At 34.3% G+C, this 17,431-nt stretch overlaps 1 protein-coding gene across 1 annotated transcript in view; it reads right to left on the reverse strand.

The window, feature by feature from the left end:
* The window catches only part of LOC105727117 (protein diaphanous homolog 3), a 345,513-nt gene that overhangs the window by 167,810 nt on the left and 160,272 nt on the right, over window positions 1-17,431 (reverse strand). Inside the window, exons 18-19 of the mRNA XM_064373482.1 lie at window positions 7,213-7,337; window positions 974-1,138 (exon numbers count right to left, since the gene is read on the reverse strand). Of these exons, the coding sequence (XP_064229552.1) occupies window positions 974-1,138; window positions 7,213-7,337 (290 nt within the window). The remainder of the gene's footprint in view (window positions 1-973; window positions 1,139-7,212; window positions 7,338-17,431) is intronic.

A 17,431-nucleotide genomic window follows, 5' to 3' on the forward strand; every position in this document is an offset into this window, starting at 1 on the left:
ATAATATATTAACCAAATTTATTTCTGATAGTGAAAAATAATTTAAAGAATTGCTTTGAATTTGTGGAGAAAATAAATTAGAACTGTGAGCAAATGTGTATTTCTTGAAGACTAGTTTTTCTTTAAAATAGTGTTTTCATTAAAAGGCTATCTAATCCTAACTAAATAATTATAACCAAGCTCAACAACCTCAGCAATAAAGTTTTCCTGAGATTAAAAAGAACCAGTTCTTTAAATTCAACCTTCTTTTTCTTTACACCTCAAAACTTTTTTATCGTGACAAACAATTGCTCAAATACAGAAATGACTTACACTTCTATTAAGAATAACAATTTTTCATTGCAGAAATATACCACCAGTTTCCCTAGGGAGGCAACAATGCCTTCTCACTTTAATATGTGTATGGTTCTTTTCTTCCCCCCATCTAATCAGCTAATATTTTTGAAAAGATATTTTTAATGCCTAAATGAAAGGATTCCACATCAAAGACCTGACCTCCTATTAAAGTATCTAAAGGAAACCCTACAAATTTAAAACCTATTCAAAGGCAAATTGCATGTGGCTTATTGTACAATGCATTAAGAAAAGGGGAAAAAGCTGTATAAAAGCTGCAAGGAATTTGGTAAAATTATATCACAAAAATACAAATTGATCTTAAGTATAAAGAAACAAATTCATAGCCAAAAACTTATTACAGAAGGGCCCTGTAATCAGTCAGCAAGGGAGTCTTTATGAAGAACTATAGAATCTGTCACTTTTTCAATCAAAATGTCTGATTACAGCTTAATGTTGGAAAGGCCAAAAGGAGAATAAACCATATATATTTCAATAGATTTTAAAATCTGAAATTTTATAGCTAACTTTCAAAATCAGAAAAAATAGGTTTTCCTATAGCAACAAAAGTAGAACGACGTAATGAGATAAGATAGTATAAATAAAAAAAACTTTTTACACAATAAACTTTTTATCATACCATGAATGTGGTTCTGAAGTTATTCAGGTCAGCAAGAAAGTCTTCCACGGACACCTTCTTCACATCAATGGCATAGTATCCCATTATATTCTGGTATAACTTCTCCATGTTTCCATGTAACTTCGAAAGTGTCTCATATTGTTCTTTTGCAGTGATAACAAATTTGTATACTATAGTTAAGGTATTCTGAAATTTATAAAGTAATTCTTTAGGGGAAAAAAAACTGTAAATCCAATGTTTTCATCTAATATCCACCATTATTATAGCTCCAAAATTCTAAAATTACATTTAATAGTTAACAATTCTTAAAGTCAGTCTATACTGCATAGCAACAACATCTTAAATTCAATTTCCAATTAACTTTGGGAAATCATTAGAAAATATTTATATATTTCATCTTTCTCTTCAACAAGTTCAAAAAACGTTTCTTCCAACTTACCATAATAATATATAATATGGAGTCCATACATGATCAAAACTATAGCTCAGTAGTTGCAGTTGAGTAATTGCAATGATATTGAAATTAAGAGTACAAGCATTAAGCACAACAGTTAAACTGGACAACTTGGGATCAATTTCTAGCTCCTATACTTGGTAGTAGTATGCCTATGTGCAAGTGCCTTCATGTCTCTGTGCTTTGATTTCTATATCTGTAAAATGGGAACAATAATATCACCAACTCACAGGGCTATTGAGAGGACTAAATGAGTTAACGTAGGCAACGTTTGCAGAAAAGTGACTGGGCATTTAGTAGCACACAAAAATAATTGTTACTATTATCCCTCACTTATTTTAAACTTTATTTAAGGTTCTAAAAACAAACAAAATAAAATTTTAAGAGTTAAACTGAAAACTTCTTCCATTATGTCAGCAAATTAGCATTTTAACTTCTCTTAGAAAACTGGTATATAATTTTTTATGCATTAGATTATTAAAAATTACTATTACACACATACGCACATATAGGCATACAGAATTACGATTACACAGATAGGCATACAGAAATGTTCTTCTCTCACATACTCATGACAATATAGTTCTTCTGTCACTTACTCATGACAAAATAGTTCAAAACACACTGAAATTAAGACGAATTTAATGTGAATGTGACAGCCACTGACATTAGAAAACATTTTCAAAATAAACAATAAAATTTTCTTTCTTGTGTGACAAATTGCGAATGCAGTTAGATATAACATCACCATACCACATCCAGAAAAAATGATTCTTTTAGAGCATCACTCATAATTGCCGATGGCTCTTTTAAATTGGGACATTTAAAGAAATGGAACATAGTTAAATTTGCAGAAGTCCTTTTATTAACTTTGGCCATTTTTAAAACAAAAATTTTAAACAAATTTAAAATTTAAAACAAAAACGGGATTTATATTTTAAAACAAACAAAAAACGAGATTCAGGCAGGCCAGGAAAAAGAAACTAAAAATATAATTTTGATATCTAAATTTTTTTTTGCCCACAATTTCAAAAAGACATGGTTCTTCTGGCCAGATCTTTCACCACCAGAGGATGAAATAAGGAAACTGATGCAGGCCCTTCACTTTGAGAAAAACAATGAAAGATAAGGAAAGAAGAGACAGCACTACTGCCAGGTAGGGAGTAAATGTAGACTAGCATATGAAAGAACTTGAATTCATATTCATCATCATCATCATCATCATCTAAAAGAAAAAGCAAATGTGGTTAGTTGTCCTTGTGCAAACTGTTAAACTCAAAGTTCTGTATTTATCAAGAGCTTTGGAAAAATATGTGAGATACTTAACAAAATAAAAATTTCATAAAATTCATTATAAAAATATTGATATAAGTCCAATTACTTGATGTTTTGAGAAACCTATTTTGTTGTGTCCTTTACCAACACTGAGGCCAAATTATCATTAATTTCTACTGGATTCACTGTCATCATCCCATTTGAGAGGTATAAGACAACCAGATCTGTGTTTACATGCATTGACCGACACATATTTAGCATGGGCCAACTAAGACTTGAAATTCTTCTCCTGGTCTGCCAGTATTGCTCATTACCAAACCACCTACCACAAATATATCCTGCATTTATTCTTAGGTCATACTGCCATTATTACAGTTCTGTCACTGAGGATGCCCATAACTGCAATTAACACACTTTACAAGGATCAGCATCAATCAGACCTATGTGTCTAATATCTTTCACAGACTTTCTTAAGTACACAGGATCCAGCAAGCCATCCAGTAAGTGTTTACTGAGTTCCACTGTATTCTAGGCACTAGGAAAACCAGTAGTTAACAAGTCAGGCAAAGTCCCTGCTGTCAAGAAACATTTTAGAATATGGAGACAAATAAATAAATGAATGAGATTTTCAACATAGTAGTAAGTATGATGTAGAAAAAAAATTTTGATGTTACATAATGTGACAGAAGTTAGGTAGTTAAAAAAAGTCCTGGCTAAGAAAGTGAGATTGACTAAAACAACAGAGGCTTGACTGTTAAAGAGCAGTGAGCCCTCCATTGTGTAGCACTCTCATGTAAGTGTAATAAGACTTCAGAAAAAGAAAAAATTATTATAAATTTGGAGACTCAGAGAGAATTAAGAGCAACACATTTAATCCTAATTTTAAAAGTTTGCTAAAAAGGAATTAAGTGGCAGACAGGCAAGAAACAAAGAAGAAGAAAAGGAGAAGAAAGTGAGAAGACTAATTCAAGAGAAGAAAAATCTGCTATGATAAATCACCTGATTGCCCAATTTCCCACTCTTAGAACTGCGCTATGTATTACACAAGTTTACATTTCACCCATTCCAATCTTCTATTTTACTTCCTAGTCACCACAGTTCAAAGTTCAAATACTAAATTCCTTTACTTGAAAAATGCTGTACATTATGCAGTGCAGAATATAAATATAAGTCTTTCTCTCAATGAATTTACTGGGCTGGCTTTAGCATCTACCCAGTGATTTCAGAAGTTTCTAAAGCATTGCTATATAGAATAACGAAAAAAAAGTGTGAAAATAAAGTGGGATTTCAATGAAGAAATTTAAAGAATATAACATGTAAAGCAGTCAAGTAACTTGTCACATAAGTTGTAATAAATACAGAAATATAAAAATGTCTAGCAAAATAAGTTTTCCTGAAAGACTCAGGAGAGGGAGTAGGAAGAAAATAGAAAGGCAAGTGCTCATGCAAGAAGAATTTCAAGAGCAATGCTCTAAATTCTATTTGTTATTCTCCTTAAAATAAGACATATCACAGAATTTAAAGATCATGAGAAAGGAACAAGCACTACATGACACAAATCCTGGCATATTCTTAATTTTCTCACCGATAATTTAGTAAGTACATACACCTAACATATAATAGTTTGCATGTAACAATACTGCTATTGAATTTGGTTTCACATTTTTCAAGCAAGTAGCTACTGTGGAACTATTCTACTCTAATTAAGGCTCTGACTAGACTTAGCAAATGAGAGGTAATAATTATTACTAAAAAGGCAATGATATTTGAAATAATAGTGCATGCTTTTTAAAGGATGCACTAAATTCATATTTTTTAATATGAAGAGGCGTATGTAAAAAGTAAGCATGCACTAAAAGAATAAAAATACAATATACTAGCATTGAGAGCTATTAGTAAAATTTCACATTACAATAATATTGTATCTTAATAATTTAAAAAATGCAATTAACAGATATAACAGTTCACTAAATCATAATTGTTTAAGTGTGTGCTTGTGAGATGCATCCTTAACAACTTAAATAATAGACATATTCTTCCAGAATTGGTGAATGAACCAAATATTTGATATGTACTTCGACTAATAAGCATTAAAATGAAAAATATAAACAGTTTAAGTGGTTAATAATAAACTTTAAATATATTTTATTAATTGTGCATTTTGGCTTCCAAATTCTTCAATTTTTAACATCTAAGAAGCTCACAATTTGCCATTTTAATAAGATCTGTATAAATGCATTTAATATGCAAAATCTGACTTGTCATTCCTAATTAAAGTAAACAAAGACTTGCAATGAATGAATTTAATTACTTCGAAACTAGTATGTCTAACTAAGAAGAAAAGCAAACGAGTGCAATCTAATCTCAGCAAAGAATATTTATGATTATAAGCTTTGTCAATAGCAAAGTGCACCAACTGTTCATATATCTGACTTCCAAGAGATACATGAATGCTAATCAGTTCATTAGAGGCTTCTAGGTTGTGATATTTAGCGACAGGATGTTGTAGCTTTCTTGTCCATGGAGTATAATTGTACTCAGAATGAAAAATTGTTTCCAACAAAGCACCATCCTTCCTGTTTCTGATTTCCTGCTGGTTGCTTTTTATGAGCTGCATACCTTTCAAGAAGCCGACATCATTCAGTTTCTTGTGTCATATAAATACAAGTATAGATATGTCCTGAGATCATCTGCTAAGCAAGATTCTACAACCCTTACTGCAAGCTCAGGAATTCATCTTGGTTCTATAAACCCGAGCTTTATAATTAGTGCACTCACAGTGTATTATCAGAAGCTACATGCAAGCAAAATCTTTTCTAAAATGCTTTGTATCTATAGGGAACGATAATAAGTAGTTCAATTAACAGTACTTAGTTATTAACAAACTGTCACATATGAACATTTTTAACATGATAAAGAAAAAAGCTAAGGATGATGAAACACATAACGCAGCAATAGTACATTTATTTTAAAAAGCATACTTTATCATATGGAGAAGGTAGTATGAAAATTTTTTTTGATGAATACAGACTTCACCTTTATTTAAAAAAAAAAAAAGCCTTACTCAATGGTGTAAAGGCATCCTCCCTAATGAAACAAGAAACTGGATGGGTGGGAAGATACAAAAGGAAACAAACACATTAGCCTGAATTGATTGTTGTTGGAGTATATTTTTACGATATTCCCCGACAAGAGACAGTGAACGAAGCTAAAATTGAACTAGTTCACAATTAAGCTGAAAGCATATACAATGAAATCTATGACAAGCCAAATATTAATTTTGTGATTCACTAAATCTCAGGAGAGAAGAAGCAGAAAGAGGAGAAATAGTCATTTTATTTCAAGTACCTCAGTTTAAGATATTAGGAGTGTCTATTTATAAGAGCTCATTTTAGAAGTGGGTTATCTCTCATACAGATTTCATTTGTCCACATGGGATTTTAATAATGTACTGTAGTAATATTTTATTACAACACAAAAGATATCAGTCTGTAATTTCACAAAATGGTTTGCAATGCAACTCAACATTAGTTTCAGGAAATAAAAAAGTTTATTACTTCAGTTACTCATTAGAGATTAAGCTACAAAATTAGTGATAATAAAGATAACTGAATACAAAGGAAAGCTTAAACAGGACACAAGCCTCATGAAAATATCAATACAAGTAGTGACTATAATAAACTCCATTTTGATTTTGCAACTATCTAGTATTTCTAAAGGAAATATTAAATTTTATGGAGCATGAACTAATTTATAATATATACCAATGCTTGAAGTGAAGCTGACTAGTTAAACCTGTTTATGAAATCTTATATCTGCTTCCTCAGACATTTCAAAGGTATCTAAATCATATCATAACTTTAGAGTCAAACTTCCTCAAGCTGAGTTTTAATATCCTTTCAATTCATCATGAACATCAGAAGGAAATAAGACATACGACAGGGAAGAGATGAGAGAACATACTATTATCCAAGCTGATAAAAAGGAAAAAAGGATAGAAATTAATGCATATACATTTGTGGCTGGGCACAGTGGCTCACACCTGTAATCCAAGCACTTTGGGAGGCTGAGGCAGGTGGATCACTTGAGGTCAGGAGTTCGATACCAGTCTGGCCAACGTGGTGAAACCCTGTCTCTATTAAAAATACAAAAAAATTAGCTGGGCATGGCGGTGCATGCCTGTAGTTTCAGCTACTTGGGAGACCAAGGCAGGAGAATTACCTGAACCTGGGAAGCAAAGGTTGCAGTGAGCCGAGACCATGCCATTGTACTCTAGCCTGGGTGACAGAGCAAGACTGTCTCAAAAAAAAAAAAAAAAAAGAAATCAATAGACATACATTTGTGTATTATTCACGACTTTGATAAATTTCCCTGCAAAAAGGCAAGGGTTAAACCTTCTGTAATTTGGCACTACAGAATGATCTCTGGTTATGCAAATAGACCTAAAATATTAAATAAATTGTATTTCTAGTTGACTAGTGACTTAAGTTATTTAGATATCAAAGGATATGGACATCTTTGTCACAAACTTGTCATGCAAGTCCTCAGGAGGGGGAAAGGTTTCCAATTCCTTCTCAAGCTGTTGAAGCTGCCTTCCCATCTGCCTCAAATTCTTTTCCAGCGTTTCTACAGAGACTAAAAGAGAGTATATTAAATGCCTTGAAAGGACAAAATTATAATATATAAAAGGTAAGACACTCTAGAAACAAAACATTCATGAAAAAACTCTTAATAATGTAAGAAAAATTATAAAATAAAGAAAAATGAATTTCACTAAGTTTTTTAACCTTTCAATTTTTAATATCTAGTTATAAAAGAAATTCAGTAAGACAGTCTTCAAAACCTAAGACAAAATTTCCGAAATCCTTATACACACAAACTACACTTAAGAAGTAAGTTTTATTAGTGTTCTTGACCATTAGAAATACTACAAAATCATCAGTCTATTCAGAGAAGACAAAAAGAAAACTGTTTTTAAAATTCAACTGATTTAAATATAATTTTAACATTTTTCAAAATCATCTCTTGACAGGGAACAGTGAATAGATGGGAAAGATGGGGAAAAGTGCTTTCTATTGTCCAAACTTATCTACAGTGGGAAAGAAAAGGTATCAGAGGCTATTTATAATGACAAATGTCAAGCTTTCTTTACTGATATCCTGAACGCAATCTGTGTTTATTATCTAATAATATTTTTCCTTCTTTGACTTAAAGTGGCTCACACAGTACACATGAAGAAATGGTAAACTAGGGCACTGTGTCACAATGAGAATATACTGGTCACCCAGCAGAACAGACATTAAGGATCATTTCTGAAAATCTTTGCATAGTCAATTTTATATGACACTAGGAAAAAGATTTAATAATGCAAAAAGAAGACAGAATGACCTAAACCAACTTTTAAAATATTTGCTTTAGGTACATATGAATTCTAGGTTAAAAAAAAATCTATTGTTTTTGATCAATGTGAACTATATAAAACAATGTTTAAAGAATATATACAGTAATTCATGGTAATCTGCCATTCTTAGGATTTGAATTAATCCAGAAGAATGAGTACAATTCAAGTTTCATCTATAAGGACAGGAATATCCTTGGAAGCAATCTAAATGCCCAACAAAATGGAACTGAGTTTTTTTTAAAAAAAAATTTTAAGCTTCATTTAGAAGAATAAAAATAGTAAGGAGACATTCAAAATAACGTATAAGAACATGAAATGGTGTTTTTTTTTTAACCTAGATGTACAGAAAATAACATTTCGTATTCTGACATTAACAGCTTTTAATAAAACCTAAATATATTTTCTTATTTTAAAAAATTAGCAATCTAGCCTCAGATGCAATGTTTAAGGAGTCCAATGATTGAACTCTTCAGAGAACCACATATATAATACTTGTTTGTGCTTGAAGCGTGATGGTACTTTAACTTTTTGCTTCCACTGTGATGAAGGTAGTCTGGATTTATACTCATGTATATTTTCTCAGTAGGTTTCTTTTTTTAAAATTCTTATATATTCCCTTTCTGTGATACTTTGACTTTATACACTCAATGCTATAATGATATGCCCCATTATCTGAGTCATTGTCTCAAGTTTAAGAATCACAAATTCTTACCTTTTTAACTATTTAACTCATTTCCCCAATACCTTGCTGTATACTGCTGATTCCTATGTTATGCTCTTTCATTTTTATGTCTGCTTGTCAATTATCCAAGATTCTATTTGATTAGGCCAATGGTGTTTCATTTACTCTTCTCATTTCTGATTTTTTTCTTCGCTTCTTTCAAAGTTCTCTATGTGCATTACAGAAGAGATTCCTTTTGCTCTCCTAGTCTATTTGATCTCTCCCTTAATGTCTCATTAGCATTTCCACTATCATTTTTCAAGAACTCTTACAGGTGGTTCAGTCACTTTTTATACTTCCTATAGCTCTGCAATTTCTGATTAAATAAAGATTCAAAAGCAAGCTGGGCATGGTGGTGCACATCTGTAATCCTAGCACTTTAGGAGCTGAGGCAGGAGGATCAACTTGAAGTCAGAAGTTCGAGACCAGCCTGGACAACAAAACAAGACTGTCTCTCCAAAAATTAAAAAAAAAAATTAGCCAAGCATGGTGGCATGTGCCTCTAGTTCCAGTTAATATGGAGGCTGAGGTGGGAAAATTGCTTGAGCCCAGAAGTTTGAAGCTACAATGACCAGTGATGGCACCACTGCACTACAGCCTGAGTGACAGAGCAAGACCCTGTCTCTTTATTAAGTAAATACATGCTCAGAAACATTTATAAGCCATACATCCACTTTGTGCTATAAATTAGGTTCAAAAAGGAAGTTAGTGTATTAGTAGTATAATGGTAGCAGTAATTATAATAGTAGCAGTGACAATAAAATAATAATAATGGTAATAACAGCATGTAAAATGTACTGTTTATGTATGCCAGGTACTGTCTTAACTGTTTTCTATTAATTAACTCATTCAGTCCTCACAAGAACATCATGAAGTAGGCATTATTATTATTATTCCCATTTAACAGATGCGGAAATGAGCTCAGTAGGTAAGTAAAAAGGTCAAACAACTAAAAACTGATGAAGCTAGAATTTGAATTTAAGGAGTTTCATTCCAGATCTTATTTTTAACCATTGCATTATATATAAATTATTATAAATTATCATTTTATTTTCATAACCCCTGTCAGTAACATTTAAATAGACAGATATAATTTTCACATAAGGGGTTTCATGTACATTCTTGCACATTGCAATCACAAGCAATCCATATTCCCTGCCTAAATCCAGGGAATATATACCTAAGCATTCTGGACAGATGGGTGAATGAGCAGTTATATATATATATGACTTTATATATATATATACGTATTTATTTTTTAAGTAGTATACATATTAAAGCGGTATCTCATCTTGAACAAAACCACATACTTATACTGTCTTAGTCTGCTTAACCAATTTTATTATGCACACATGTCAAATTAGCAAAAGATCTAAGAACAGACCAGTAGGTCTCAGGGACTCCCATGTGAGAAAAAGCACAGGGCAAATGTTGGGAGGAAACATAGATTGTTTGGTTTTTTTCTGACACCAAATACACTGTTCCAACACCAATCAATTGTCTAATTCTCCAATACCAATTGGGTGTCCGAGTCAGTGCAGACTCCATAAGTTAAGGACAAAGTCCTTCAATTCGGATACTAACTACCCAGATTTAGTGTCAGGCGGTACAAATAGAAGGACTCACTCCCACAAAACTACTCTCATTTCAGATGCCAGTTGCCAGTCTAGGGGACCATTCATACTTCTGTCTGGCTATACATTTGGGGATTCCCAAAACTCCCTTCCCTGAAGTTCCACAATTCACTAGAATGACTCACAGAAATCAGGAAAGCATTATACTTCTGATTATAGTTTTATTATAAAGGATACAACTCAGGAACAACCAAATGGAAGAGATGTACAGGCAAGAACTGGTGGGATGAGGGTGGTGCACAGTTTCAATGCCCTTCCAGCACATCCACCCTCCGAGCACATCCATGTGTTACCAACCCAGAAGCTCCTCTATCCTCTTTCAGAGTCTTTATTGAAGCCTCATTACAACGGCACTATTGATTAAATCATTGGCATTTGTGACTGAGCTCAATCTTCAGCCCCTCTTGCAGCCAGAGGTTGGGTATAAGCTGATAGTTCTAACCCTTCAATCACATGTTTCGTATTTCCAGAGATGGGTCTTCATCCTGAAGTTATACCCCACCTGCCTTTAGTCACTACATTAACATACAAAATACACTATCACTCAGGAAATGTCAAAACTTCTAGGAGCCTTGTGTCAAACACCAGGGACAAGGATCAAATATTTACTTTTTATTATACCATATGGATGCAGAAGTACACATCTGGTCAGAGGGCAGAATTCCAGCGGAAGGTGTAAGAGAAGAACATTTTTAGCTCATTCTCAGAGGTGCCTAACAGCCTTGGCTGCCCTCAGAGGAAGCCAGCTACTGGCAACTGAAGATAGAGCCACCCCAATGAGTGAGTGCTTCTTAGCTAGGTGGGAGAGGGACTTACTCCACTGCATAAAAGGCTTGTGCCTTTTCCAATTCTGTGGCTGTCATTGGGTCAGGAACCACTCTCTTTATGATTGGGAGCAACTTCTCCTGTGCTTGATTTCCACATTAGTGAAATGGGAAGGATCTCACCGCATATTTTTACCTCATAGATATTTTATAAAACTTTGCATGCTATAATATAGGGAGAATTTTTTTTTAAAGAATAGCACTATGTTATTCTTATTATTAGAATTAAATCAGAAATGAAAAGCTTAAAGACTGAAATAAGTGATATTCGAATCAAAGAAAAGGTAAAGAAAGTCATCATATTTTCAATATCATCATTATCAGGCCAAGGATAGTACCGTGGAAGTCAGCCTAAGAAGAAGGTCTGCTATTTTCAATAGTAAAATAGTAGGAATGTTTGAGGAATATTCAAACATTTCAGGTCAACATCATGAAGAGTAAGCAAGCTGTCTTCAAAAAAATAAAATGGTTCTTGAGGCTACTCTACGGATGGAAATCCCACTAAGCCATTTCTTATGCTTCATCAAAAGTCTCTGATTACATTACCTGTACATTATAGTTAAGCGGATTTAACTGTAATTGACCAATCTCTCACTGTTGGTTTTTAAATAAGGACCAACACACACTTGGAAGAAAGAAAGGAGTGTGTGAATTCTGGGCTAATAAAATGTACGCCATCTGATGGGTAAAACCAAAGAGGATTTTAAGAGTTCCCCTGATGTATTTATAAGTGGGAGCTGAAAATGGGAACACATGGACACAGGAAGGGGAACAATACACACTGGTGCCTGTGGGAGTGGCAGGCGGAAGCAGGGAGAATATCAGGAAAAACAGCTAATGCATGGCAGGCTTCATACCTAGGCAATGAGTTGACAGGTGCAGCAAACCACCATGGCACATGTTTACCTATGTAACAAACTTGCACATCTGACACATATACCCTAGAACTTAAAAAAAAAAAAAAAGAATTCCCTTGGTGTTTTTATTTTTTCAGCAATTATGCCATTTCTATAGACAATTCTTTTACTTATCTTCAACATAATTTTAGCCACATTTTTCACATGTGTCAAGTTCTTTGAGGTCAGGAACTATATTTTATGTCTTAAAAATCTAAAGTACATCAGGGAGTATTAAATTGTAGACTCTCAAAGAAGTGCTAATTTACCGGTGTCTCTGTATGTGACCTATGTGTGAATTTTATCTTTCAATCTTCTCACCAAGAAATAATCATATTTTCAGTATTCCTATACATTATTTAGAAGAAAACTAACAAAACAGACCCATCATGAAACAGAGCTAACTAGAAAGTTCTGACTTGCATTTTCCTCAGTTAACATTCTACCAGATGATATCTCTCAGTTACTTCAGACATCAGGAGTCTCTACCTCCAACCAACTCCCTGTCTGTAATCTCCCCACCACAGAGGCAAAAGGACCATAAATTCCCTTTCTTGTGCTATAAACCTACTGATCTTGACCCTTTCCTCTCTTGCAATCCTCAGATTCAAACAATCATAACACTGAGGTATTTTACTTGACAAACAATACTTAATTCCTTCTTAACACTTTTAAAGTCATCAAGAACCCTTTTCTCTGATCTCTGGCCTCCTACTGTTTTTCTCCAGTGCCATTTTTACACTGCGCACAGGGGTTTCCAGACAATCAGGAAAGCTGCCCCTTTCCAATGCATGTCAATAAACTGGTTATATAACATCTGAGTTCCTAAACAAGGCCCAACCCACAACCTGGGGTGCTCTACTTCATATTCTGCCAAGTATTCGTCTCAAAACAACATACTGCTTATAGTTCCCCTGCCCATATCCCTCTTCATCCAATCTGTACCTTATCCTGGAAATAATGTGTGTCCATCTGCCTTGTGCACTTCACCCCTGGGTCACAACCATTCATACTTTATAAGGAGTCAAAAACTACAGCAAGTATACAGGTAAACTGCCCTTTCTCCCCATCAGAACTGGTAATTATCTCTATCTCTGCAATTATCACTCTCTATTTACATTTATCTTTTTATCTGTCTTCCTCTCCCAAATGGCTGGGAATTCCCTAAGAGGAGACACCATTCATCTTTGTATTTTCAGTTACAAAAGTATTGAAGATACTCAAATGTTTGCTGAAGGAATGGGTTTTGGATTTAACTTTAACCTCTTAAGATAAGAGCATTAAAAATGAAATAGGAAAATACAACAGATTAAATATCCCAGACATTAAAATCTGAGACACAGACTTTTCCCCAAGTGTCTTATTATTATGATAATTATACACCAGAGGTGTTAAAGAAGCTTTAGAATAAAAGTTAAAATCGAAACTATAAATATTTAAGTTTAAAGCAATCATGAATACATGCTTTTTATAACACCATGGCCTCTATGATTTACTAGATTATGATTTCAAGTAAGAAAGTAGAAGAGAGGTTACACAAAGTAATATTTATAATTAAAAAAATAATCCTCTTTGAATATCTCCTGGAGGTGTTGGTCATTATTTCATAACAAGCTTACTAAGAAACGCCACACTTACTCTTACATATCATGATACAATCCAGGGAAATTGATTTCTTTAAGGAAAGCTTAAAGAACAACTTATTACCATAGACAATTTAAACATGCAAACTAAATCAGCCTTCCTACACTCACAGAATCAATTGTTTCATGTGCAAAAATATTTAGTTTCAGGATCAAGCAATATATTTCTTCCTAGACAATTGTAATAATAAAAGCATTTTATAAAGCTATAACAACATTTTACAAATGCAAGTTAAAATAATAAAATTGTGTGGACAAGATGGCCCAAAACAAACCTCAGTGGCATAAAAAAAAAATCCTGACTATTAAGTAGGTCTACAACAAAACCTAAATTCTAGAATATCATTATAAAATCCATTACTACGATGAAAAGACATGGCACTAGAACAAGAGTGTAAAAAAATCAAAGTAAAAATAAATTGTAGCTTTGTTCATAACAGGAAAAGACAAATGGAAAGAAACTGTGCTGCTGGATGCAGTTCACTCCTGTAATGCCAGCACTTTGGGAGGCTGAGGTGAGAGTATCACTTGAGGCCAGGGGTTTGAGACCAGACTGGACAACACAGTGAAACCTCATCTCTATAAAATTTTTTTTTAAAAATTACCCAGGGGTTAATGGTGCCTGCCTACAGTCCTAGCTTCTGAGGAGGCTGAGGAAGGAGGATGGCTTGAGCCCAGGAATTTGAGGTTACAGTGAACAGTGATCACATCACTGCACTCCAGCCTGGGTGACAGAAGGAAATCTTGGAAAAAGAAAAAGAAAAGGAAAGAAAGAAAGAGAGAAAGAGAGAAGTGATGCTAAGTGAACAGCCAGTCATCCTCACCAAGTAGTTGTACCTTCCTTGACTCACTTGACTCAGATCTTCATTCTCCATTGTTCTGATTCTTGATGGAACTCCATATAATAACAAATGGAATTTGCAGTCCCTAATCAATTTACTATACTCTATGCAATGATGGTTTTATTTTTGTTGTTTTTACATAATACTATAAGAAAAATGCCTTCATTTGCTATGGAGCATGGAACGAGGAAAGGGAGAAGGCAAGTGGAGGAAGTGAATACAACCAATTAAAGGCCTCCAGTCAATTCTGTCACAGTGTTTCATCCCCTGAGAGAAAGAGGCAGCCCTGTCCTCTACAAGCACAAAGAGGGTATTAAAGGCAGGCAGCTTTTTAGAAGAGAAAAGTATATTAGTGGGAGAAGCCCATCTCAAAGGAAATCATGTTTGCTTATAAGATTTGAGAATTCCCCTAGATAAGATATTCAAAACCATGGTATAAATATTAAATAAAAAGAGGTGCATAACAGAAATGTTTAATAACAATATTCAAAATGTTCCCTCATTATGATGGTTCTGTGTACATGTACGTGAGAGGGCAATTTTACTGCTTTTTACTTTGTCACAGGGGAAATGTTACGTGCAGACTGACTGACCTTCAAATGAGACTAGCTTTCACCTGCAGCTATTAGAGACCAGGTCAGCCTCACAAGTCCGGGACTACATGTTAGCTGGACTTGAAAAAAGTCAGAATTTTTTCTCATGCCTAGATCCTTCCCCTGAACTCCAATGGCCTATTTGGACAAGTTTCCTTAGGGTTTAGTAGGCAGCTTAAACTCACATTTCCAATTAGAATTTATCTTCCTCCTTGAATTGCCCCTACATTGCAATAAATCATTAGTTTTTGTAACTCTTTTCTCTCTCTTGGCCCACACATCTAACCATAGACAGCATCTTGTTGGTTCTAACTTCAAAATGCATTCATTTTCCAAATACTTCTTACCACCCTCACTACTCTTCCTGATCCAAGCCAAGATTATCACTCCTCTGGATTATTTTAACAGCATCAGAGTGGTTTTATTCATTCTACCATTAGTCGCTTACATTTTTTCCTCAACAGAATAGCCAAAGCAATCCTTTGAGAATTTAAGTCAGATGTCACTGTTCTGCTCGAAACCTTCCAGTGGCTCCTCCCATGAGAGTAAAGTCAAATCCTTACAATGGACAGTGATGCCTGACAGGATCTACTACTTTTTTGACCTTGTCTCCTATTATGCCCCCCTCCCTCCCTCTGCTCCAGTCTCACTTCCATATCTTGAAGCCTTTACACTTTCTTTTCCCTCTGCCTGGAATATACTTCTCTCAAATACAAACATAAATGGCCTCTCCACACCTCCTTTAGGGTTTTCTCAAAGGCCATTTTCTCTACAGAACCTTCTCTGACCACTCAATCTAAAACTGCAAAAAATCCTGCCCTGGGATGCCCACGCCACACATAAGATACACGGTGACTTGGCTTGGCTCTATATCTGCCACCTAAGATGTAAACTTCAAGAAAGCAAAGGCTTTTGTGTTTACAGATCTTTGGTGACTTGGAATGGATGAGGCATTCAGTAAATGACTAATTAAACAATGAACAGATAAATCTTATTTAAACCAACTTTATTTTGTTTTTCTGTCACTCACAGCCAGCCTAATCCTTGCTAATACAAGTGCCTAGCACAGAGCCTACCAAACAGGAGTTCAATAAGCTGTTTTGAGAGTCCTTTCCTTATAGGGTCGAAACATATCAAAACTACTAATGACACTAGTTATTTTTTCCATAAAACACATAGTTTGAAAGATAGTTCCCAAAAACCCACCATCACAGTGATAGACATTTAGATGACAAAAGGGTCTCACTGCTGATCAATTTTAAATCTATACTTAATTTCCTCTGAGGGGAGAAGGGAAGACTACCCTAGATCTTATTTTCTTTTTCTTTCTTTTTTTTTTTTTTTGAGACAGAGTCTCGTTCTGTTGCCTAGGCTGGAGTGGCACGATCTCGGCTCACTGCAACCTCTGCCTCCTGGGTTTCAGTGATTCTCCTGCCTCAGCCACCTGAGTAGCTGGGATTACAAGCATGCACCACTACACCAGCAAATTTTTATATTTTTAGTAGAGATGGGGTTTTACCATGTTGGTCAAGCTGGTATCCAACTTCCTGACCTCGTGATTCGCCTGCCTCAGCCTCCCAAAGTACTGGAATTACAGTCGTGAGCGACCGTGCCTGGCCCTTATTTTCTTTAGGTTTTCCTATGAGTGTGACTATATATCATTTTAGATTTTCCTATCACTTATATCATTTGTCATAAGTTAGTTTATATTTCTATATGGCATTCCTTCAAAATTATTGGCTGGTATGAAAAAATTTATTTCTTAAATGCATGCATACACCTCCAGAAAAATAAGGTCAGAGTTGGAGAGTTGCTGGAGACCAGTGGTTTTCAAAGGTTGTTTAGTACCAGAACTCCCTTTTCAAAAGAAATCTTACGTCAAAGTTCGAAATATAAAATAAAGTGTTGCAGGCTGAAGCAAAGAAAAATAGAACCTATTTTCCAAATTTCATTCCCTATGTTGGCACGTCCAACTGGTGTAAATGCATTGAGCTGTACACTTATGATCAGTGTAAGTGTATATGTATTATTCTTTAATATTTAGAAAAGTACCAACATAAGCCTACAAAATTTGTGGTTGTTATGTTCTAAAGTTTGAATAAGCTCCAGGCAACACACCATTGGAATCTCTTCAAATAATTTCTGACAATACATATTAAAATTTGATAACAACAT

This window comes from Aotus nancymaae, unplaced genomic scaffold (assembly GCF_030222135.1).
Source record: "Aotus nancymaae isolate 86718 unplaced genomic scaffold, 86718_ANA_hifiasm-v0.15.2.pri h1tg000009l, whole genome shotgun sequence".
Lineage (NCBI taxonomy): Eukaryota > Metazoa > Chordata > Mammalia > Primates > Aotidae > Aotus > Aotus nancymaae.